This window comes from Eucyclogobius newberryi, unplaced genomic scaffold, assembly GCF_026437365.1.
Source record: "Eucyclogobius newberryi isolate DKJ021-1_F unplaced genomic scaffold, fEucNew1.0.hap1 SCAF_20, whole genome shotgun sequence".
Lineage (NCBI taxonomy): Eukaryota > Metazoa > Chordata > Actinopteri > Gobiiformes > Gobiidae > Eucyclogobius > Eucyclogobius newberryi.
Window position 1 is genome coordinate 20,364,598 of NW_027315835.1, and position 25,143 is coordinate 20,389,740.

Genomic DNA, 25,143 nt, shown 5'->3' on the forward strand with positions numbered 1-25,143 from the left:
TCCTTGTACTGAAGTAATAATATCGGACAATTTCTGAAAATGCGTAAATTGCAATCGTGGATTCAAGGTTTGCCAAATTATAACCACAACTCAAAAAAGAAAAGAAAAGGTTGCCAGTTTACAAATTGCACACACCTCCCCAATATCATGAGGCAATATTGTGTTTATTTCAGCTTCACGCGGAGAAAACAGCATTTTCTCATCGAACACTGAACGCGCCCGTTAATTATTATTCTCTCTTCTGGTTGTTGTTGGTGTCACGCGGGGCTGTCGGACGTAGGGGGCGTGTGCTCCATAAACAAGGCGTGCGTTTGGAGACGTGTAGTAGCTGTGGTAGAGACGGGCTCAGTGTGGTTTCCTATGGGGCCGTGGAGAGCGCGCACAGCCGGACGCGCACTGACCCCCAAAACTCCTCTGGCGCAAACCCTACACGTCATAAACCCGGGGATCCTGCACTTAAACGTGGAGCATGGAACGCCTTTTGACGCCCGCTTGCTCGCCACCTGTCTTATTACCACGCACTACTAACAAACTTTGAAAAACACCTCACTTTGTCACGATCATGGCACGTTTCTTGCGTTGTGTCTTCACGCCGAGGGTCGCCGCTCATGGGATGTAGCGCGCGGTGGACATGTGCGCACAACTTTGGACACCTGAAGGCGCAGTCCAAGCTGTCCGTCTTCTTCACCATGATCATCCTCTTCACGTACCTCTTCTACTGCCTCAACGGATACTGTGACTCCTTGACGCGGCCCGTGTACGACCACCGGGGCGATCGGCTCCGGGACGGACCGCGAGGGGACCGGGCGCGCGGCGCGGAGGAGGCTGCGCTCGGTGCGTACAACGCGTCCTCCCCGTCGCTCGTCGGGGGGAGATCGCCGAACTTGGGCGGTAATAACGCGCAGGCGGGTAATATTTCTATAGCAAATACGTTCGGGAGTAAAAAGATTCCTCAAGCCATTATCATCGGGGTGAAGAAGGGAGGAACGCGCGCGCTGCTGGAGTTTTTGCGCATCCATCCCGACGTGAGAGCGGTGGGAGCGGAGCCGCACTTCTTCGACCGCTTCTACGACAAGGGACTGGAGTGGTACAGGTGAGAGGGGACCGGGGATGGAATTGGCTCGTCTTGTCTTAGGAAAAAAGTAAAAAAATAAATCCCCCTGTTAAAAGCTGTAAGAATAGACAAAGGGCAAAGGAAAGGGGCAAGTTCATGTCATAGGTCACGAGTCACGACGACTAAAAGTAGAAGTTGACCTCTCGCTTGACAGGTTTTCTTGGTTATGTACAGCTATGTTCAAGTGTAATGTGAAGGAGAAACGTGCTTTGTAAAATGTTTAAGGCTGTTGTGTCACTTTTACGCACAGAAGAAGAACGCGTTTCTGTTGGACTCTTCTCAAAATTCTAATACAATTCATAAATACTACAACTATTCTATATAAATGGCAAAAATAGAATCTAATGTTTCGTCTCGAACTGAAAAATATGCTTGTTTGGAAAAAAAATGAAAAAGAGGCTTCGCCCAGAGCACACGTCGTTCATGTTTACTTCAAAATTGTGACAGTTCAGACAGAATTAGTTGAGGCTTGCCCCTGTCGTATTTGGCTTCAAGACATTTTCATAGAAGCAGGGACTATAGCAGTGTGCTGAGTCTGACCAATCCTAGGTCACTCAGGGCAATGACACGGAGGGCTCTGAACCACGGGGGGCCAGTGGGATTTCTGCTTTGTGTACACTTTGGCGGTGCCCTTTGAGCTCCTGCGTGTGTGTAGTAATGAAAAGTTGCAAAATGAGCTGCTTCTTCTTTTTTTCTTTTTAGCTTGGCACCTGTAGACACCTGGGGCCAATTTCCACACGTTTACTGAAAGGTTTTTGTTAAAATGATTGCTGACTTTAAAATGCGGTATTTTTTAAAGGCAACATAAGACTTGGAGTGCAAGTTTAGTGTACAATTAAACTAAACTTAATACATGTTTTGCTTAGCATGTTTGTTCATTGTATATGAATCACAGGTAAGGAGTTTCCCTGGAACAACAAGAAATAACAACTGGCACAGACAAAACATGTGCACTAATCTATGACCTTGGTGCAGAAAAGCTCTTTATCTACATGGAAGTACGAGGGGGAAAACATCCTGATTTGGGGAACAGTAGATACAATTGTAGTTAAAACACACACAGAATACAATAAATAGAATAGTTTGGCCCATAGATATTTAACATTTAATACTGAATAAGCTTGATTATTTTAAGTTGAATTTTACCACAAGAAAAATGCACACCTTGTCTAATTTCATATGATATTTTGTTTTGTTGCTTTGTTTATGTTGAAAAGGAAATGGCTTTATTGTATGTGTTGTCTGAAGGGGTTGTGGACAATATAGAGAAGGACAAATCCCTATATTATTCCAGCCTATTCTATTCTACTCTATTCAATACTGTCATATTGCAATATTTATGTTTCAGTGGGGACTTTCACAATATATCTTTATGTAATCTTCTGGGCCTGAAATCAATTTATTGCAACAGCACAAACAGGAAAAAGCTGTAAACTGCATCTTTGCTCCCTTTTACTGTCATTAAACATAAACTCTTTTGAAAATGGATGATAATAATGCTTTTAAATAGCGATAACAACTACACTGAAGTCATATCCAGGGAGATCAGAGAATGGAAATATAAAGACCTCAAAGTTAGGTACTCCCATCTACTTTATCAATACACTGCTACTTGGTTTGTCTCAGTTAGATGTAAAATGCAGCTGTTTAGCAGTCTGTTTGACACATGTTTTTTCCACATCACCTGTAGTGCGCCCCGCAGTGATCAGCGGCTCCTTCTCCCCGCCCCTCGCTCTTCATTATCCCTCCGGACCAATAAGACGTGTCGCCGATGGCTTCCAGTGGAGGCAGTGTATTCAGTCCCCTGCCAATAAATCGCTGTTTATTGAGCTGACACGCCGCCTCCCTAAGTGTCTCACTGTGGGTCCCTTGGGTGCTCCAGACACCGGCGAGCTGATCACACAGTGGGAGGATGGGAGGACGCTTGGATGGGTGGGGTGCGAGATGAGGGCGTCTTATTAGATCTGGGTTGATGGGATTTTGGAGTAGAACAGGATGGTGCCTAGAAGAAAGTGAAAAGTTGAAGTACAATGGTTTTGTAAAAATGAATTGTAAGGAAAGCTAGAGTGATCTCAATCATGGGGCACAGGTTGGACAGAGCTAAGTGACATCAAAGTGCTGTGTTTGGTTTTGAGTCACAGGAAAACCACAATTGTGAGGCTTTCCGGTTTGTTATTGAATGAACAGTTTTTAAATGCATGGAACTAATTCTTCATAAATCTTCTGCAGATTTCAGTCTGTTTTCCGTGGTTTCGATTTGGGTCATGGTGGTGGGCGTTATTTGGGGCACTTGAAAACGTCCTGTTGCTGCTGTCATTGCACTTTCCAAAGAATGTACCACAGTTCAAAAACAAATGAAAAATATAAATTAGAATAGAATATATAATTTCTACGCCACAAATTTAGATTTCATGCAATTAATTCGGATAAATTGGAATAAAAGCAAAACCCCAATAATTTCATGATACTAAAATTTCAAACTCGATTTTGATACCAAGGGACAGGCTCCATATGCGATACCAATTTTGATACAATGATAATTTTTCATACTTTCTTTGTGGTCTTATTCTTTTTGAATATCTTATTCTATTCTGTCTTATTCTAGAGCTCATAAAGTACAAAATCATTCTAAAATGGTCCAATTTGAACCTGTTTATGTTATTTTTTCTTATTGATACCTGCTCAGATGAGTATGTAGTTTTATTGAAGATTAGTATTTGATTTTGCATACTTTTGATTCCCCTAACCCAAATATCATCCTTGCATGTGAATGTTGGTTGTGCGCAATTTGTTGATGATTTTTCACACTCAACTCTCATTAAAGGCGACATATTATGCAAAATCCGCAAATCTGTTTCCTCATCATTAGTTTTCTCAAAGTCATATTTTGATTGATTGATGAAAATTCTTGTTTTCACCTACCTCCTATCCCCTCCCATATCCCTGTATTTAGTTGTGATTATTTTGAAAAAATAAGACTCAAAGTGTTACATGTAGGGTTCTAAATTGTCTTGTAGCCCCTAAGAATAAAGGAAAATCTGCAGCTTTTTACGGTGAAACGTCACTTCAGCCCCATTCACACACGCAGCCTTACCTGGGAATTTACCTGGAATTTTTTAGTCTGTGTAGAACTTATTTTCTCGGCAGCCCAATGTTAACTAATACAAACGAAAGGAGGATTACGTCATATTGTGGCGCCCGGGTTCAATGGTCAAGCCATTTTAGACCAGTATTGCGGTAAAATGTATAATCTACATATAATATAGTTCAAAACAAAATACCTAAAAAAAGAAAGCATAATATGTCTTTAAGATTAGACCAAAAGTTTACTGCCAATTGCTTGTCCTAACACCAGAATTCCCAAGATACAATTATACACACTTTCCATTATAAAAGAACTGACAAGCTTTGCCAATCACACACTTCTTTTAGTCAATCCCACCCACATAAACACTTCTTCTCCAAACATAATACGAACTGGGTGTTTTGGTTGGATGCTAATCTGCCGACAGGTCACGTCAACACCCTCTGAATTGGAGCGGCGTAATGACAGGTCAGGCATTAGCACGGACAGCTAAGGGACCTCCGGACGGCCTGCCAGGGATTAGACCCCTCCACCAAGTTACGGTTAAACAAGGCTTTATGAAGCATTAGCCTCCCCGCCCCATCACCTCATAGCGTTTAACTGTTTGAGCACGTCAGTGTCCAGAGCGGCGCTGAACGTTTACTGGGCCCTGAGGCGGTGCGCCTCGACGACTTAAAGACAAGCAATACACCTATTTTATGTGAGACGCGGGGATACTTTCTTTTCATGTTATTCTCCAGTATATGGCCATTAGCTTATGAGGTATAGGAATATTGATGTCATATGTTGAGTGGTTTGAACTAAAAATAGGTTGCTATATGTGTAAAGAAATTATATTCTTACAGCTGTAGTTTTTCAGTTGGACCCAAGCCCAGGTAAATTAAAAATGAGGACTTAAAACATGACAGAAGGAGACTGGAAGAAACATGAAAGGAAAAAATGAATAAGAACTAATAGCTAGTACGGTAAGTTGTTTTGAATTAGATTTAGATGGAATAATTGTCGTTTAAAAGATAAAAAACAAATCACAGAATATAGAATTGTACATGTTCAGATGGGTTTGATTTCCCAGGGACAAAACATTGAATAATGCTTAGCCTGAATTTGCCTTAAAGGGAATCACACTTAAATACATATTTGTCACACAAAATTGATAGCTGTGACGGTCGGTTGTAAGTGCACACCACTCCAGTGAGCACTAATAATGTGGAATAATGTGTTAAGCGTTGACTGACACATCTCATTTCCTGCTCTACTCATTAGGTCCCGATTCTGTTTTCTTACATCTAGACGTATCCACTATTATTAGAATAATGACATACCAAGTGTCCATTTTAAATGTAAACCAGAGCTGTCCCATGTGTGGCCAACTCCAGCATTTGAAACGCATCACATTCAATTATTCCTTTTTGACAGAGCTCTTCATTTCAAAGTGCTTGTGTCTTTGAGTGCTGGAGCGAGGCCTGGCCCTTGTCTTCTGCTGGAAACCAACTAAAACACATGGACATCCTTAAAGGAAGGATTTGGCAAATTGTCGATGAAGAAATGCTTACATGTGGAAAAGTCTTGGCCCTGGCATGGACTGGGAGCCATTGTGTGGTTTTGGTGGTTGGGAATGAGGCTTTCGACAGCCGCGGTGGCCAGTGCGTGTGAGCTCTGGAGTGGCTGCGTTCCCACCACCTCCCATTGTGACTCCTATAAATTACCTGTAGAAATAAATGTCATTTTACAATATCGATCACCTACAATAGGCTCTTTCCATTGATCCCTGGCTCCTATGTTTTATCACATTGCTGCAGTGGAAATGAACTAACTTGTGAATATTCAGTTTTGTTGACAAGGCGCTGTTATTCCACCCTGCGGCTGACATTTATGCCCCGTGGTGTGAGGGCGGCTGCTGTGGATTTATTGGCTTGTTCTGGTCACTCAAACTGTGTAACGTGAAGGCTTTCTCTCGTTAGAGCGGCACCTTTTGCCTGAATTGTATCGACTGCATTTCTCTCAATGTTCTTCACCCGTTTACTGTGTTCCGTCTGTTTATGATACATTTTGATTTCCTGTTGGACTTCAAGCCAATTACTGGAGATTCTCTGGTCTGTTTTTGCAAGGTGTTATTTTTACAAGGTCTATGTAATGTCAAAGGAATGAAATAAAGGAGGAAACAAATGTGGATAAAATGGATGCCAAATTAAGACTAGAATTGGAGAACACTGGTAAATGGTCATATTTAAATAGCACTTTTCGAAATTCAAAGCCCTCAAAGTGCTTTACAACAAGGAACCACTCACCTATTCACACAAGTGTACACAGACACTGGGACCCACGCGGGTTAAGTGTCTTGCCCAAGGACACAGCTACAGTACTCACCTGAGGAAGCTGAAATCGCACCGCTAACCCGAGGGCCAGTGGATCTAACCGCTCTACCAACAATATTTACTGGGAAAAAAAAGACAGGAAATGGATTTGAACCGCTAACCTTTGGATCAAAAGACCACTCTACAAACTGAGCTACTGACAGACTGTGGCACTTGTGTCTATGATTAAACATAAACGCTCAGATGATATACAAGTTACATTCTAGTTCCATTAAATACTAAGAAATACTCTGACCCACAATCAAGATTACATTTAGAGTTTTAGAAATCAAGCAACTCAATGACTAGTTCCTCTGAGCTTATACATTTTGGTGATGCCCTGTTAAAGTGACTGAAATTCAGAATATTAATTTGAGTGGTTTTTTACCAGGTAATTCTAACCTGAGTGAACCTGCTTGAGTGAATGCGACATATTTCACTGGTTTCAAACTGTTTTGGCCGGTTACAATATAATTTAGCCTGAATTAAGAAATAAAAAAAACTCTTACTCAATCAGTAAACATTTTGGCTTGAAATAAGAAGACATTTATTGATACATCTGGAAGGAAGTGAATTACTCTAGGTCGATCAAGTCAATACAATTTACAACAGATAAAGATAAATGTCCAAATTAAGATAAATATCTGGGGGAAAAATCACTAATCAAGAAATGTAATGTGGATTTTTACAAAGATTGAACTCTAAAGTATGTATTTACTCAGTTTGAAGTTAAAATGTTTTATTGTATATTTGGCTAATTTTAAACTCTTTTTACATGCAGAGATGGAGTTTGTCAGACTTTGTTACCTATGCAAATGAGTCCACAATCCCACAGGGCTATAATCAAACACGACTTGATGAATTGACGCATAATTGCTATAGATTGTGACTCTAGGGGGAAAAAAAGCCCCATGATCCAAGTCAACCATCAATATTTTGACAGGTTGACCTTTCCCCTCCACACCGTGCGTGCCCCTCGCATTCAGTCACAAATAATGGATTCAGAACAGAACTAGACGTAAAACGGCGGTTGCCACACATCACTTGCAATTACAGAGCAGCCGAAGTTTATGTCAAAACAAAGTCCAGACGAGTTTTAATTTGGCCTTTGTTTTGATTGAGCTTAATTCCACACTGACAGGACGCAGATTTGAAATTTGGAAGGGAAAAAAAAAGGTGAGAGAGGAGAAACGGTTGCCGCGAACTCATCAACATCGTCAGAAGGTGGCGTTTCATTTGAGGGAGACGGAGGGAGCAGGGTGCGAGGGCGAGCTTCAGAGAGATCAGGCTGAGTGATGGGCGGCCAACTCTAATGGAGCAAAACCTAATCCGCTTTCAATTTCCTCCTCCGTGATCAGCCTTTGTTCTGCTGAAGGAAGTCCCAGTCAGGTTTTACAGCATCTGTGAGAGATAGGGATGATACAAAGTGTGGTAAAAGGCATTAGAGATACATAATAAACGTCTTCAGCTTCACGATTCACATGTGAAGAATTAGAGAGTTTCGGGAGAAGATGCACGATCGCCGGTGAACCTGGAACAAGGATTATCTGTACTACATTTCTTTTCGACTAAATTAATGAACTAATGACTAATAAAACAAGGGTGGACATTCTCTAGGGAGGGGGATATTGACAAAAATGAATATCACATTTGTTTTTGTAGGTTTTTTGTATCTCGATAACAATAGTCAGTCAATATGATGTCAGTCCATGTTTTAAATGTATTGGTTGAGGTTTGAAGTATCAGATAGATCCACTTTATTTACTGTATATCGCACGTTTTATTCAAAGTGCGGCACAAACACAAAAAACAAAACACAAGATAAGTTTAGGTATAACGTGCTCAATTTGTATCTCACTTGTCCGAAAACAATACACCAGTCAAATCTATTTTTAAAAAAAGAATAAAACCATAAAATAGAAACAAATAAATTAAAAACACAGACTTACGCCAGAGTAAGACTAAGACTAAGACTGTAAAACTACCCAAAAAAGTGCAGAGATCGCTTATAGAAGCTATTAGAAGTTCACAAATAGATTTTTTTTTTCATTTTCAATCTCATTCCGCTGTATTTTTAATTGTAAACAATACAGTCAATATTCAAATGTTATGTGCATATTTTCAATGATCTGCCCACCTCTAATTGCAATGATTGAAGAAAGTAAAGTGTTCTGCCCTACGACACAAAGTCAGCAAAGCCTTGGTCAGCAGAATGAAACCAGCCCACTTCTATAATGCATTATAGTTCAACTTGACTAAATAAAGCAATCAAAACATAGCATCAATTCTGACTTAACATGACACAGATTGAATGCATTTAATCTGCAGTTAAGACTCTGATTTAAACACACAAAAGGCTTGATTTTGTTTGACTTTCTAACCTAACAATGTACAAAAGTGATGGCTACTAATTTAAAGTCCTTTATAATTTACGATTGTATGAATTTCCACTCAATTCATAATACTGAAGGTAAATTGATGCTCCACAGCCACTTGCATCCTTTCATCTACTAGGTTTTGTGTTGATGGCAGAGATCTGACCATACTGTGTATTTTTTTGATTGTGCAATAGGCCGCTGTTTGCATTCTGGTTTGTGCAAATACAGAGCTCTTACATTTGCATCCACCTTGTGTCCACACAGACGGTCTCTCATGGCAGGGCAGCTGTGCAATTACATTTCAAAAGCGTAGTTTCAAATCATGTTACTATTTCTTGTGGAAGACGTTTTCATTATTTAGCGAAATAGCATATTTTACCTGATTTCAGCTTAGTTACTTTCGTCAGGGGTTGTCGCAGTAAACGTATGTATTTGCTCCGTGCGATCACAACACAACCTCATGCTGTGACTTCCAGAATGATGGGAAAAGTGATGTGATTTCAATAAGAAAACTGTGATTCACCTCAAAATATGACAAAATATGAAGTATCAAGGTTGTTTTGACAAATGGAAGCCCATGTGAGTGATATCAGAGCCTGTTTTAAAGACATTTACTATTGCATTTATATGTTTATTACTGGACAAATACAGAGCTGTTGATCACATTTTTTTTTTTTTTTTGATCTATGGATATATTACATACTTATATTTTTGATATGGCTCAAATACATTTCTGAGGCTAGACAATAGTATTTTTCCACTTTATTGTATCCGCAAAGCAAACTAACTGACATTTCTACCCAGGAAATTCAAACGTTTCACTTTTTTTTGTTCTTAAAACCATTCACATTGAAATTACATGACATCATTTTGCCTCCAGTTGCTGAATTTTGAACTTTCTGTTGACATAGTATTCAAAATGGTCCATATGTTTGCACGATTAAAAAAGAAAAAGAAAGTAAAATAGCAAACCTTTATCTCAGTTGGGCGCAATTTATATCAAAGGTGAAAATGATAGCTGGCCTGACACGGGCGCTTGGTTTTGACAGAAGATCTTGTCCAGTCCACACCCAGTGCACTATAGCAGCCGTCTGTTTAGAGAGACAGGCAATTATTGACCCTGTTGTCCATCTCTGTAATGTCTGACGAGGTGGGGGGTTGTGAGAACCTGCACCCGTCCTGGGAAACAGACACTGCTCCTAAAAACTGTTTTGACTTGCACAAATTGCCTAATTGTTACCCGTGTCCTGACATATTTTGATAGGAAATTAGATACATTAAAACCACTCTGAGGAGACAAGAAAAACATTAAACATTGTGAGAGTGACAGGTCAACTTTGAATAGTCGTACAGCTCGCACAATATTGGACCTCAAACGTCTTTCCTGTGCCAACACTTGACTTCCTATTGCAGATTAAAACAGCGCTAACAATGAGTCTAGAAACCACGAGGAGTGGCAGGGCTCGAAATGCTTGGAAGTGGCTTTTTGTGATGGTACGGTATCGAGTGTTATGATTGGCTGGGACTTGGGGAGTGTGCAGTCAAAGCACAAGTCCATGCTGAGTCCATTACAGAGCCTGAGGTGTAGGCGAGCATTCATTCGGAAAAGCTGTTGTTTAATAAGTTGCTGTCACCTGCAGAGGGAAAGGCGAAGCTAAACGCTACAGTGTGGGCAAATGACTGGTGTGATTTTTAACAGGTGGAGGTGGGTCATGACAGGGGAGTTTGAGATTCTATTTAGCTTTGTGAGAAAAGAAATGCAATTCATTGTTCAGCATTTACTTCACTTAACTCGACTCTGGGCTTGAGTCTGGCCTCAGTGGTAAAGGATAATTCAGACAAAGTGGTACAAGCGGAAAAAAACTATAAAAATACAATAAAAATACAATACAATATAATGCAAACTAGTGGAAAATACAACATCCCTAATACTAAGAGTTTTGCCAGTTTGTGCCCATTTCCGTGGGGTTAGCTGTAGATGAAGTGTTGTCATGTCTATGGTTCATGTTATAACATGATCTAAATATGTAATTTTGGTTTGAGTGTGACAACAAAAGACTAAGCCCATCTGCTGATGAAGGCCACAAAATGTGGTAAAGCTTTTTGGAAAATACAAGTCAGCCCAATTTTATGGTTGACCTGTTTCCATTTTGCTCATTAAATCATACCCAGCTCTAAACATGTAGTTTAGTTATGTTGTAAAAAATTCTATTCTGTGTTTTAAATAAACCCTTGGAAAATAGTAAATCATAATCCCAGAACATTCCCACCCTAACACCCATTATTTGGTAAGTGTCTGATGACATCACAATCTGAGGATACAGGAAGTGTGCGTCTGAGATCTGTCTGGCCTCCACCCGTCCGCCTGTCCTTCCTACGTTCAGGAGATTGGGTGAAGGCAGGGCGGGGCCTGAGGCTCCTAACAGCTCACAGATAAAGCTACACAAGCAGCCCACTGTGGGCTCGCAGGAACACAAGTGCAGATTTTCCCATTTGATAAGTGTTGAGTGCACTCCAGACATACGGACACATACAGACTACTGTTACTGCGAGGCTCTGCTGTGGCTTATTTATGTCATTACAGACTTCTGCGCTATCACACTTCCTCTCTTCATTAATCCTTCCGCTTTGTGCCTGGACTGACAAAGTAGCATTTAACTCACATCTGATATTAATCGACTCATATATTGTCTTATCTTATGAGTCTGTCACTCTGTGTTGTGTTGTGAGACATGTATCTCTGTGCGGTGCTGGAATGTAGTAACATGCCTGCTCTTTGTGCATAGCTCTCACATTAACTCAATAACACAGAGGAGGAGACAGTGATGGCCCTCTGTCATTAGGCCTGAGCTCAGACTGACCACTTCTCACTCATTCAGCTACAGCCGCTATGATGTCTTTATTAACTGTTACGCCTCTGCTTTTTCCCCGCGCTAGACACATTCTTCAGCGCTTTCCTACCGACCTACCCCAGTGATGCAAGCCTCCTCAATAAAACTATGCTTCACCACCAGGAGCACGGCCAGACAGCAACCTTCAGAGGAACCACAAAGGCAAAGAGAGAAAAATAGGAACTGATCTTGTAAGAAAAAAGTATCAAGTTTAAGATTGCTCCTCTTGCAAGTACCACACCATTCATCCTCCTCCTGCTTATAACGCATCAGACACGACTCAATGGCATGAGGTCATTGAGTCATATTTTCAAAAATCACAGATCACCCACAATATCCATGTTAAAAATGTAAGCACATCCACTGTTTTGAAAAATATCCATATTTCTTCACAAAGATATTTCTGCACCGCAACTAAAGGCCAGAATAATCACTAAAGATTAGGACTACAACGGTTATAACTGCTGCATTTATTATTAATGACAATAGAGTAACCGTTTGGCAGTCAAACTTGAAATTGTAATAAGTGCAATAATAATACTGAACTGAGATTAACGAGACAACGCAGATACCAACTTTTCATTTGACTCTAAAACATTCTATCTCAGACGTAAAACTACAACAATGGAAACAATAGATAGATACCTGTGGAACACTCTTTTGGCTGCAGTAAAAAAGCAATAGCAAGGAGATGGATGACAGGGACGGAGCCGACTGTCTAGGACTGGACTGAAATAACATTAGACGTTTGCAAAATAGGAAAAACAGTGAACCTGAAAATGGACAAATTTGCCAGACATTAAAACAAATGGGACAGGAACAAAAGGCACTACTACTTTTTTTACTATTGTCTTTTGGCTCTCTCTGTCTTAAAAAAAGAACAAGCACAATAATAGAAAGTAGCCATGAAACACTCTGGTGAGTTGCCTGTGACAGAAGCCTGTAGCAGCCCTCAGTGTTTCAAACAGTAATGACAAACCTCTCCTTCCACTTCGCATCCAGTCAGTGCCTTTGAACGCACCGAAGGCGATCCCACATCTCCATCCTCGCTTCTGTTGTGGCCGAGGACGTCAATGCGCATTAAAATTCCTTCACACTTGTCATATGTATTCATAACAATTGGGCCAAGTGAGGGTTTTGAAATGAAGCAATGCGCAATAGAGAGCTCATTCAATAAGTGGAAAAGGGAGAGTAGGTAAGGCGAGAGGAATAGAAACGAAAAAACAAAACGTAAGAGAGACGCACTCAAGCTGACAAGTTGTATTACATGATATGCCGTGATCCCTGGTGGTCCTGGCCTCTCAATCACTACCATCTGCTGCTGACCTTCTGGGCGCAGGACTCCATTTCCGTGAGCTCCGGGCGACTTGGGATTAGGCAGGTTTTGGGGTCTGAAACGGAGCCAAAAAGGGGACAGGAGACAGCGTAAAGCATCACCGATATGAGAGAGGGAGAAAGTGTACCTTCACTCAGGAACCGAAGGAAGCGCCCAGACCCCAAAGCGCTTGGATCCTCTGGGCCGTTTGGCTTCCACACACATGCTCTGGCGCTGGGCGAGATCATTGCTCCCAGATGTGGGTCCATCTTGTGCAGAGGCATGTTTTGAGAGTTGTTCCCCGCATGTCCTTAAAGTGGAAAGCGGAGAAGAACAGAGAGAACATAAAAGGAGAGAACTGATATTGCCCAGTACTGCAGTTCATAGTAGTGTATTTTTTATTTAGTAAGATTATGCTACTTAAAATATACTGCAGAATGTAATATTTTAATCAGAATTTAAATAGCTTTATAATATACAATACACTTATGATCAGGATATATCAACATAAAGTGCTAAGGATAGAAAAGAACAAAAGGTTAAGATAGCCATTGAATTAAGTGGTTTAAAATGATAACAATAGCCTATAGGGACTGTTTATATGTAAATAATATATGAATACACATACAAAACAGCTTTTTACCTTTGTACTTTTACAATAAAGGTTGTCATAAGAGTTGTAATATTCAGTCCTGGTACTGGAGTCATAACAGTACCCTATTAGTACTTCACCCCTTTTACCAGACCCTAATAAACCCTCGGCCACCCAGTGCGAGCACAGCTAAACGTGTATTTTTGAGGGCCTGGACACAGCAGATAAACGCACATCTGTTAGCATTCCAGCGCCACATGCTAACGGTAAAGGTGTGATGGAAACACATACCTTATCCGAAGGTAGTTATGGTCAAAAACATTTCACTTTCAAGTGTTCAAATGTATGTGTGAGAACCACATCCATAACATGTTGTAATTTCTTTCTTATATTTTATGTAGGCTATTTACGTAGGTTTATTTTGTTTAACAGTGATATAAAGTAGGCTTTTTTTACTAGCCTACTTTATATCACTGTTAAACGACAATTTCATTTTGGTCAGACAGGAGTGTTTCGTTTACCTGCTTTACATGTTTCATGCATGATGTAGAGCAGTAGAGAGACGGTAGAGAAAGCTCACGCCCCCTACTGCCTGACGCCTTCTCCAGGCTTATTACTACATTTGAATGGTTCTTCTTTAATGCATGCCTTATTTGATATATTTGCTTCATAATTAATTCATTGATTTTGTTCACTGACAATAGCAATAAACCTTTTCTATCATGTTTTAAATATCTATGAAAGCAACACACAACTCTGAAACGTCCATATAATTCAGCAGTATTAGAAAAATGTATGATTGCTGATTATTGTGGTTAAGTAATGTGAGACATAACTAAACTTAATAATTGTATGCAGGGCCAAATCCGACCATCCAAAGCAGCCTGGGAAAGGCACTGTCTCCGGCCTAATGTGAACAACGGCAGAGATAGTGCAAATTAGCCCCAAGCAATTTGGTCTGGTTCAGATTTTGTGTTCCATTCCTGTTCAATATGTGGTTCACGCCAGATGTTTAGGTTTATTCTTGGTTTAAACTTGTCGTCTCTTGTTCATGTCTGGTTATTGTTTGTCTTTACTCCTGTTTTTGTCCTCTTTTTATGTGACAGAGGATTATTGTTTTATATTTTTCATTTTATTTTGGGGAAACAGTAGATTAATGTTGAATAGTACCATTGTGAGTTGTTTGTGGGGACTGGATAAAAAACATAAAGTTGTGGTGCAGTTTTGCAGTCCGGCCCCCAGACATAAGCCCGCCGAAAACTCTGGCCCCCTTGAAAATATAATTGAATAGCCCTGTTTTAGAGAATGTGTACGAGGGATACGATATTTGGGCAAAAATATCATCCAGGGAAACGTTATTGCGAATGGAGAAGGATTCACCAACAGAAAAAATAATGGACCATAATGCCAAAAATATGCAGATTAAAGGATGTGATTTTTTATTATTTCTCCCTTGGAAATACTCACTCAATTGCCAAGACATTATTGCAGTATGGGTTGTTTAAAAGTCAAACTGCAAAATTTTCGGTCGTAAAAACAAGTAAAATCGAGGGAAAACTGATGCACCAAAACTGGCAATTTGGCATGAAATTATCCTCAGTTGCTAACGCTGTTGGTCAAAACTTCAAATAGATGTCATCGAAACTTTATTGCTGATCACGTCATGTTGCGGCCACACTTTCTGAATCTTGGCTCAGGAGTAATCGCCCATAACTTGTTCAGTGACCTCAACTGCACATTGTAACATATCCCAAAGCCAATACAAGCCATAGAAGCGGTATTGTTTTTTGGAGCGTTCTTTCTCCCAAAAGGATCAAGCAGTAATTCTTTCAATTTGACTTTGTCCCTACCCTGTAATACAACAGAGAGGTTTCAGCTTATGAATACCAAGAGTTTTGTTCGCCTTGTAGCTCGGTGCCAAGGGACAGGATGAAACTATGTGTCTGTTGGATCGCACAGGGAAAAGTAGTCGGCTCCACGCAAAGCTCCAAGCCCTGCACTTAGGGACCAACCACGAAGATTCGACCAGCTACATAACTTCCTACAATACTTTTCCTCAACAAAAAATAGCCACTTATTTCAATCATCCTGTTAAATCAAGTAGCATTTGATATGAATAATCGGCACAAGACAAATTGGTTTTCCTTTTTCTGTCCTTCGACCACGTTACATATACAATCCGCTTTTGGCAGCGTGGAAGGACTCCCGTTCAGAATCCAGCGCTTTGATCAGAGCCGGTTGGACTTTTTCGGAGGTACTACGTCGTTGCCGCTGCTGCGTCTGAGTCATCTAAGTAGGGGTAAAGATCGGGCGGAAGACAGCAGCCGAGTCCTTTAAGTGTAGTGAAATTACTGATGATAATAACATACAGATGGCCAAAGGCAACAAGTGGGACGGTGGAGCAACTCGGGGCGCATACTTCTGCTACTTCTGCTACTTCTGCTGCAATTTGTCATTTGTAATAAGACTTAGGCTGTCAAATATCCGGATATGTTTTATAGCCTTTTTGAAATACTAATTCAATATGTGTGATGACCTATCAAGAGGAGCAGAAATCTACTTACCAGAGATTTACCCGTTTGCAAGTGGCGACAAAAGAAAATCTTGGTCAACGAAAAACATTCTCTGTGCATCGATTAGTCGAGAAAAATCAGTGCGCTGGGAAAAACTCTATAGTTTGACCTTGTATCTGTACCCAAAGTGTACTGACAATACAAGAGGATAACAGAAAATCATACAATTACAAATATTTATACAGAAATGTATTAGTAAGCAGTATATTTATCTGTAAAAAGACAGGTTAAACTCATAATTCATGTCCGTATAAAGATAACTCATTACCTGCTACTCATTTCTCCTTTAAATCCCCCAAAATGAAGTAAAATGTATTTATTAATAAAAAAATTCTACATCCCAATATATTTTTTGCATCACATTATTGATGTTGAAAAAGTGAGAATAAAATATAAATAAATGGCAAATTGAATGGAGAACAGAGTTTAATCCATTGCTTTAGTTCATTTTTGGGGCAATTTTGACGGTTCGTTATGCAAAAGTCTTGTCTTGTTATTTCAAAGAAATATCAAAAGAAATCTGAGCTTGAGAATTCCCTGAGATCTTCGAGGTTTTGACAGCTGAAGAAGGAAACCAAAAGATCTGACCAAAGAAAATGAGTGGCGACAGTAACTTTTCCGGGCCCACGCAGCAGTAGTTTGAGCATGGAGGTATGACAGTTCTGTGGCTGAGGTTTGGATCTGCTTGGACGCTTCAGCATTGTGCGGCGCAGTGGGGAGGAAAGGTTCTATAAGAGAGCGAGAGATGAGAGGAAATGAATTTGGCTATCACACAGAGAAACGCGGTTTTCCAAGTAGAAAACGCGTACTGCCGCACCATCACAGCCAGCAGCCAAAGCCATGTTTATAACCCTCTAATCACAGATCTAACCCGCTAATTACAAAGCCAAATCAAAAAGATCCAAGCAGTGAGGACCCATCAAAGAAATGCTATGAAAGTTACATGTAAAGTCAATGTTTTCAAGCCTTTCACATCACTAACATTACCATCTCAAAAGTTATGATTTCAAACTTCAAACAGACTCAAGGATGGTCGATACTGATATATCCCTTTTGTAAAAAATAATAACTAAATGTATTCATCTTGGTTTTAATTTTGTGCACTTTTTATGATGATTGTGTGAGCATAAAGGTATTTGTTTAGCTTTGTTGCTCTTCCTTTTTTCCTTTTGAGGACACAAAGCCTGGACTTGTTTAAAAAATATATATTTATATGTATGAAAAATCTCCCGATCAATATAAGCAAACGCATATGGTCCATCCTGACAATAGACCAAGGTTAAGATATTGTCCCACATGGGGAAATTTCATTGGTGCAACGCAGGTAGATACAGAGGTAGATACAGAAGAACAGATCACTTATAGGAAGTCTGAAAAACACTTTCAGTAGAAGATCTCCTATAAACAAATAAAAAAAACTCCCATAGACAAATAAATAAATACATTGTTTTTGTTATAAAGTCTGACAGCAGCAGGAAGGAAAGACCTACGGAACCTTTCCTTCACACATCGAAGATGTGTGAAGACCACTAATTAAGAAAATTAAGACCACTAATTAAGAAAAAAGAAGGACTAACCGAGGTCTAAACTAACCCAAAATAAGGACTACAACCAACATTTTGCCAGCATTATACTTGGGCTAAATCCAATCTACATCAAAACTCAAATCAAGACTTAACACCTTAAACGTATCATTATCTAGAATAAACATCATGAACAACATTAACTGAAGACCAGAAGGCTGTAAACAATCAATGAGAGAGAAATGTCGTAAAAACTGTATTGGCAGCACTTGGCATGTTTAGGAGTCGGTGAATGGCTCAGATACAGATTAATCGATTGCTGAAATGGGTGACAATCATTTCAATGATCGATTGGTCGAGTTTGATTAATTGTCAGTTTTCAGTTTGTATATTTTGTCTTGTATGTCTGGTCTGTCATTAGAAACCAATAAATCACTAATCACACCCACATAAATGTATTTGAATAGATATAAACAGATTTCTCCCTCTTTCTCTTATTCAGAAACCTGATGCCCCGTACGCTGGAGGGCCAGATAACCATGGAGAAGACCCCCAGCTACTTCATCACCAAAGAGGCCCCTCGCCGCGTCTTCTCCATGGACCGTCACACCAAGCTCATCGTGGTGGTTCGGGACCCCGTGACGCGCGCTGTGTCCGATTACACCCAGACCCTGACCAAATCGCCCGGACTGCCGTCTTTCCAAAACCTCGCCTTCCGCAACTCCACCACGGGCCTCATCGACACGTCGTGGAGCGCGGTCCGGATCGGGATTTACGCCAAGCACCTCGAGAACTGGCTCCGCTACTTTCCGCTGTCCAGGTTTCTGTTCGTGAGCGGCGAGAGACTGGTGACGGATCCGGCGGGGGAAATGGGCCGCGTGCAGGATTTTCTGGGACTTAAGCGCGTGGTGACGGACAAGCACTTCTATTTCAACCAGACCAAAGGTTTCCCGTGCCTGAAGAAGCCGGAGGGGAGCAGCCGACCGCGGTGCCTGGGGAAGTCCAAGGGCAGGCCCCATCCCCAGATCCCGACGGACGTCCTGCTCCGGCTCAGAGACTTCTACAGGCCGTTCAATCTCAAGTTCTATCAAATGACCGGACAGGACTTTGGCTGGGACTAAGTGGTGCTCACCATCTCACGTTTGAAATATAGTCTGAGATGCTCTTCAAAACCAAAAATTAGCAAAAGTCAAATTACCAAAGTTTAGACAGAACACAACAGTTGAAGTTTGCGGAGAAAATAGTTGTGTGTGGCAGTTACTGTGTCAGAATTAAATAGCCTGGATAAGAATGGGCAATATAGATATAGATAATAAACATGAATATTTACTTTCAAGTCCAAGCTGACACGTTCTGTTACCTTGTTTACTGTGTAGTTCTAAGTTCTACACACACATATAAAAAACATGTTTGTGTCAGCAATACCAAAGGTCACACACAACAAAAACATTACATTAAAAGCAACAACATGGACTGTTCTGCAAAAAAAGATTGTTTTTTTAATACATATTTGGCTGGTTGATGTGTAAAGCAGGTTCATGTTTTGTTATTGACTGTTAGTATCAAACTCTTTTTTCAGACCACTTTATCTGTGATTGCTGCCTTCGTACCGCCAACAGCAGACTGTAAATGCAAATGTACATTTCTAAAAGTTTAATTTATATGAAAAAACAAGCTATCGTTGAGACACTTTTGTATATGAGACTGTGCAGATTCTAAGTAAAGAGACTTGTTATTGTTACGTGAGTGTTGTGTGTTGATTTGAGCTCTGCATGAGAGTTTCACCAGACCATCCATTATGTATTTAAAGACAAATGTTTTAGCTTATTCTTGTTAAGAGAATATAAAGACCATCTGGGGGACCTTTTGTTTTGTTTAAAGGGGAACTACTGGAGACTCAATTTTAAATAAAATATGATTAGTCATTTTTTTGGCAGGCAAAAGCTGGGTTCATTGAGATTTTCATTGTAAGCACTTACCGTAATGTCTGTTTTGTCAAAAAAGAAGAATAGCTCATTTGTATCACGGGATGGGGCCAAATATATTAATTTGTGTAACAACAAGAAGGCATAAGGGAACAGTAACTCTCCTTTAGACTGAAAAAAATCCTGAATTCCTCTAATTTTATTGTACAAGAAAAAGAAAACAAAAAAGACACACAGAGATATGAACATTTTAACATAGTCCTAAAGATTAAGTCTGGCATAATTGTTAATTTTTCATTAAAGATGAAGGATCTATGCCGATATATTGAGTTTGTTGCGTTAAGATAAGATAAGCCTTTATTTGTCCACACACACCAACACTGTGATATTGATACTTACTTTTATATTGTGCAGTCCTAATGTGGACCTTCTGAATGCCAGTGCTAGATGCAGTTAGTGTTTTTTAACTCGATAAAACCTTCCTTGTCAACATAAAAAATATTATAAGTACTGGTATATGTTTATTTGGCCAGGACAGTGCGTGTTAAAGGAGACTATCACACTTTTTGTCAAGTATTTAGTATCAAACTATAAGCAGATCATCATTTTACATTTTGTTCATTGTAAACCGCAATATGGATCTAAAACAGCTTAATAACAGACACAGGTCCACTGACTTCCTGTTCTAAACTGCATAACTGATAAGCACCGCCTTTTCATAACACTGTAACAAGCAGCAGATTGTCATTTACATGATTTTAACTTTGAAAAGTGGCTACGTGACATTTTAGAGCCCTATATGTGTCATAAATAAACCCAACTAAGTACATGGAGTGGAGTGGGTGGAGATAGGGGGTAGGTGAAAACAGGACTTTACTGAGCAATTGCAGGGCAATACAGGATTACTCCAACATGCATAGATCAATCAATCAAAATACAACACAATAAACTTGCTACAAGGTTAAAAGCTCAATTAAGTTGATTTTTCATAACAAGTCTCCTTTAAAAACACGAGTCACAGGAATGCTAGCTTTCCCGCCACATTTTCTCTAATAACACACTCTTATTCATACACCAGTGCACTGTGTCTTGCCCGAGGACACAACAACAGCAGCGGGTTTCAAAGTACCACCGACCTTTGGGTCTATCAAATGCATGTAAATGATGGAATTTGAAGTTAACACCGCAGCTCCCAGCCTTTTTCCGTGATGTGTAAGCGATCAATTGTGCCGGCTGATTGGAGACCTTTTGAGGACGGCAGACTTTGACCCCTCCTCTGCCCTTTGACCTGTGAGCCTGGACACCACATAAACTGCTGACCGGTCTGACCGCTGCACACTTAATAGACTCTCCCTTACAGTGCCATGTATAGCCTGCAGATAGATAGACACACACACGCACGCACGCACACACACACACACACACACACACACACACACACACACACACACACACACACACAGAGCCGAACAACAACCCCCTCCTATGTATTAATATTGCATCTGAACCTCTGGAGAAGCCGGCCTGGATCAATAGCTGCCTGTTTAGTTTATAGGCAGTGAGGATATGTGCTTATGTGTCCCATGTCCTGCTGTCACCGTGATTTAGCCCAGGGGTCGGGCGCAGGTCGCTATCCTACATTTGTAAAATATTATTTGACTCTTGATATATCTTGGGTACTTTTGAAATCAATCCATGGTTCCAGGTCAAATACACAAGGGGTGCATAAGGGCTGGCTTTAATCTTCCCAAGGTTGGTGCAGTCAGTGTGGAGACTTGATGGTGTTATGTAAGGGAAGAACTGTGGTAGTTACTTTTTATCTAAGCCAGAAGTGCCCTTGGGTTTTTAATTTGTCTTTAAGGAGCAGTCAGTATTTACAGCCACTATACGATTTGGAAGATGTTTGTACTTTTGCATTAAAGTGCGTGACATACTCTTATAATTTTTGGTGTGTGAATAATATAAAAATGGACTGAGATTAAAACCCATTACTTCCACAACCATTTGAATTGTGAAATGAATTACAAACTAACTTCTCTAATAAAAAACATATTTTTTGGGAGCGCTCAGCTGCATATTTGTGTTGTAAATTCCAATCCGGGCAAATATAATAAAGTTAAACAGTTGAAAGAGAGATCTGAGTTCTTGAGTTGAAACATATTTGTATTAAACGTTAAGACATTACATATCATTACATATCTCTTTTTCAACTATTTACTATTTCCGTGTTTGTTAGCAATTAGCAGCAAAAACGTTCTAAAATGGAACAAAGTATGAATACATGATTCTATCAATAATAATTTATTGTACTCCTAACTAGTAATGGGCAAATCAATACTAAATAAAAATACTGATATAGTAAAGGGATCCAAAAATCGATTGCTTTGCAAAAATATAAATTAATACTTCTCAAAACGGCGCTATTTGTCAATAACATTTTAATATAACATTATATATATATATATATATAAATATATAAATACACTGTTCATTTTTTTGTTGATATGCATACAGTGTATTTAGTTTTTAGACATTTAAATGGACCACAGCAAAAGGAAAAGCATTTATAGAGGCACTAATCCCTCTCTTCTGCTTATTTACGCAGCTTCTTGGTACTTTTCTGTAAATAATATTGTTATTGGGTGAACTAATACAATGTTATAATCTTTGGTGTGCAATTTTGGGTCAGCTATATGGTCAGAATCAGATTATAGAAATTCTTCATCTTTTAACTTCATCTTGTAACACTACGACTCACTTTTAGTCAATTAGTAGAAGCAAAGGGCATGTCTTTAGTGGATTAGGCAAAATAGAAATACTTTAGTTTACTCTACGCACACAATTGCATTTCAGTGTTTTTCTTAAACCACATTCATTCTTTCAATGCAAATAAAGACATTCCAGTGTGTCATCTAATATTCAAAGTACGGTAACTAATATTACTTATAAAGCAGAAACAAATGATGTATTTTACAGACAGCACTTTGTCTATTGAATCTAACTTTAGCATTATTGAATACTCTTGTTTTTCACTATATCTGGGATAACATGTCATAGAAAACCGTTGGTCACACTAGCCCATTCACGGTTGAGGAGTGCGTATTGGGCTGAGCAGCCAGCGCTCTGTGGTCGGGTTTCTTCTGTTGTGGACCTCTCTTTATGTTTGGTTCTGCACTGGAGAGCTCCTCAGATAGCAGCCCCGGGTTCATTCACCAGCTGACTGGAGGCATTCAGGCCTAAACAGTATTGATATGCAAAGCAGCTGGGTCGGCCGCGGGTCTTTTCTCACTTAAGAATCATGCTGTCAGTGCTCGGTGTCAGAGTCGAGGAGGTTAAATCCTAAAAAGACATTGTGGATTAGCCTAAACCCGGATATCAGGATGGATGGACGGTGCCACCCCTCGAGATCCTCACACCCAAATGAAAGCGAGCGGTGACCTTTCCTCTGAGGTCAAGTGTGTCCAGTGAGATAGCTCCCAAACTCCAGCACCAAACCAACATGAAACACCTATTTATTACGGTAGTGCACAAAATAAATTACTTTGTGCAGCTTTTATTACGATTGCATATACCAAACCTCTAGTGTATTTGATGGACAAAGATAGCAGAGGGTGCGGTCACATCAAACCTTTGCACTAAACTGGGACCAGAGCACATCTACCCCAGTATTAGAACAGGACCAAACATCTACTACAACTGGAAAAAGTTAATCAATCAATTGCAACTAATTGACTTTTTAAATAACCGTCAAAACATTTAATGATCAGATAATCGTTTTCTGAACTCCAATACATGCCATTAGCTAAGAGCGGATGTTTTATGACTCAGATGGAGCAGGAATAAACGACCCGAGAAAGACGTAAAATCTGTGTTTTTAATGAAGAAAACATTTTTTTATAAGGAAGGTTCTCAAGCAGCATTACTTGAAAAATGTCATATTCATGGGTTTGTATTCATCGATTACCAGGACCATATGAGGACTGACGCAATAACAAGTCAGCTAGCATTGTGCAATCTTACACATTATCTTTCAGACATTTGTTTTTTTTATATACAAACAGGAAACAGAATATTTATCGACCTTTATTGTGCATTGTTGGGGCCTCAAGGCTTGCTTGTGGGAGACTTGCTAAGATAAAGCTTAGGGCCTATTTTTCCCAAAATGCCTGACAAAAATGACCCCCAATTCAAACTGAAGCTGTTTCTGAGCTCTTTGGAGAACAAACAAATGTCTGGACTCTTTATGAAGCTGAAACTCAGTAGAATTTGCCTTTTATGTTATATAAAAGTGTAAAGCTGGTGTCTGGAGGGATGGTCTGATTGACAGTAGTTTGGGCATTTGTTGAGTTTTGATATTCCTCTTTATTTAAATTTAAATGAAAATTAGATTTAGAGACTTGTAATAAAGTCAAAAAGTCCAGGCAGACTCCATATAAAAGAACAAATCAAAGGAAGGTGTATGTTTTTCTATAATATATAAAATACCAAGTGGTTTCATGGAGGAGGACGTTGGAGGAGGAAGCTCAAAGGAAGTAAATGTCATTATCTAAAAAAGTGTTAAAAAATGATTATTTTGGTCAATGTTATACTAAAAGAGCTTGAAATTACAAAACACATCGGTGAGACATGTTCCCACACCCTGTTTATAGTGCCAAAGAACATGCCTTCTCTGTCCCCACTGTGGGTCAGGACCAGCACTCACAGGTTCAGAGTTCACCGTGGCAACAACCAGCAAAGGTCACACAGACTCATTTGACCCTGAAGTGCACCGGGTTATTCTCAGAGCGGCGGGGCCAGCTTGATTAATATATAACCGACTTCACCGTAATGGACTCATTTGCTGTGAATGATAGAACCGAATAGGTCATTATTGGGGGATTGGGGGAAACCTCTGTGGCGCTCTATAATGTATGATCACTAATGTTTTGACAGATTATGGCTCATTGGGGTTTGAATCTGTCTGGAAAAATGCATAAATGTGAAATATGTTTGGAGGAGACTGTTGTGTAATATGAGCTGCAGCGAGACATTGATTTGGTAAAACAACTGCTTATGACTGATAACGCTTAGTTTAAAAGAGGTTATTTGATAGAGGAGTCATCTGTTGACCTCTTGACCTCTAGGAAGGAAAGTGTGAGGCGTAAGGGGAGTCTGCTGACAGCCAGACGTCAGCCAGGTCTGACACTCTGTCACTACTCAAGTGCAAAAAGGACATATTAATATGCTATTGTAAGGCTTTACTTCAAGAACTGGTTAAGTTGGTTATGATGTCGGTGTAATCCCTCCAGGAGTGTTCCATTGTAGAAAAATATTCAGTAGTAGTCATCTGGACTCTTTAAAAAAAATATATGCTAGACTTGACCCTTTTTGTGGAAATTAGCAGATTTTTAGAG

The 25,143-nt window shown here is 39.8% G+C and overlaps 1 protein-coding gene across 1 annotated transcript; it reads left to right on the top strand.

The window, feature by feature from the left end:
* Positions 1-541: 541 nt before the first annotated feature.
* On the top strand, positions 542-19,566 carry LOC140369142 (heparan sulfate glucosamine 3-O-sulfotransferase 6-like). The gene is made up of 2 exons (XM_072456398.1): positions 542-1,093; positions 18,328-19,566. Exons 1-2 carry the CDS (start codon positions 609-611, stop codon positions 18,944-18,946), a joined length of 1,104 nt encoding a protein of 367 aa, XP_072312499.1. The 5' UTR covers positions 542-608; the 3' UTR covers positions 18,947-19,566.
* The last annotated feature ends 5,577 nt before the right edge of the window (positions 19,567-25,143 follow it).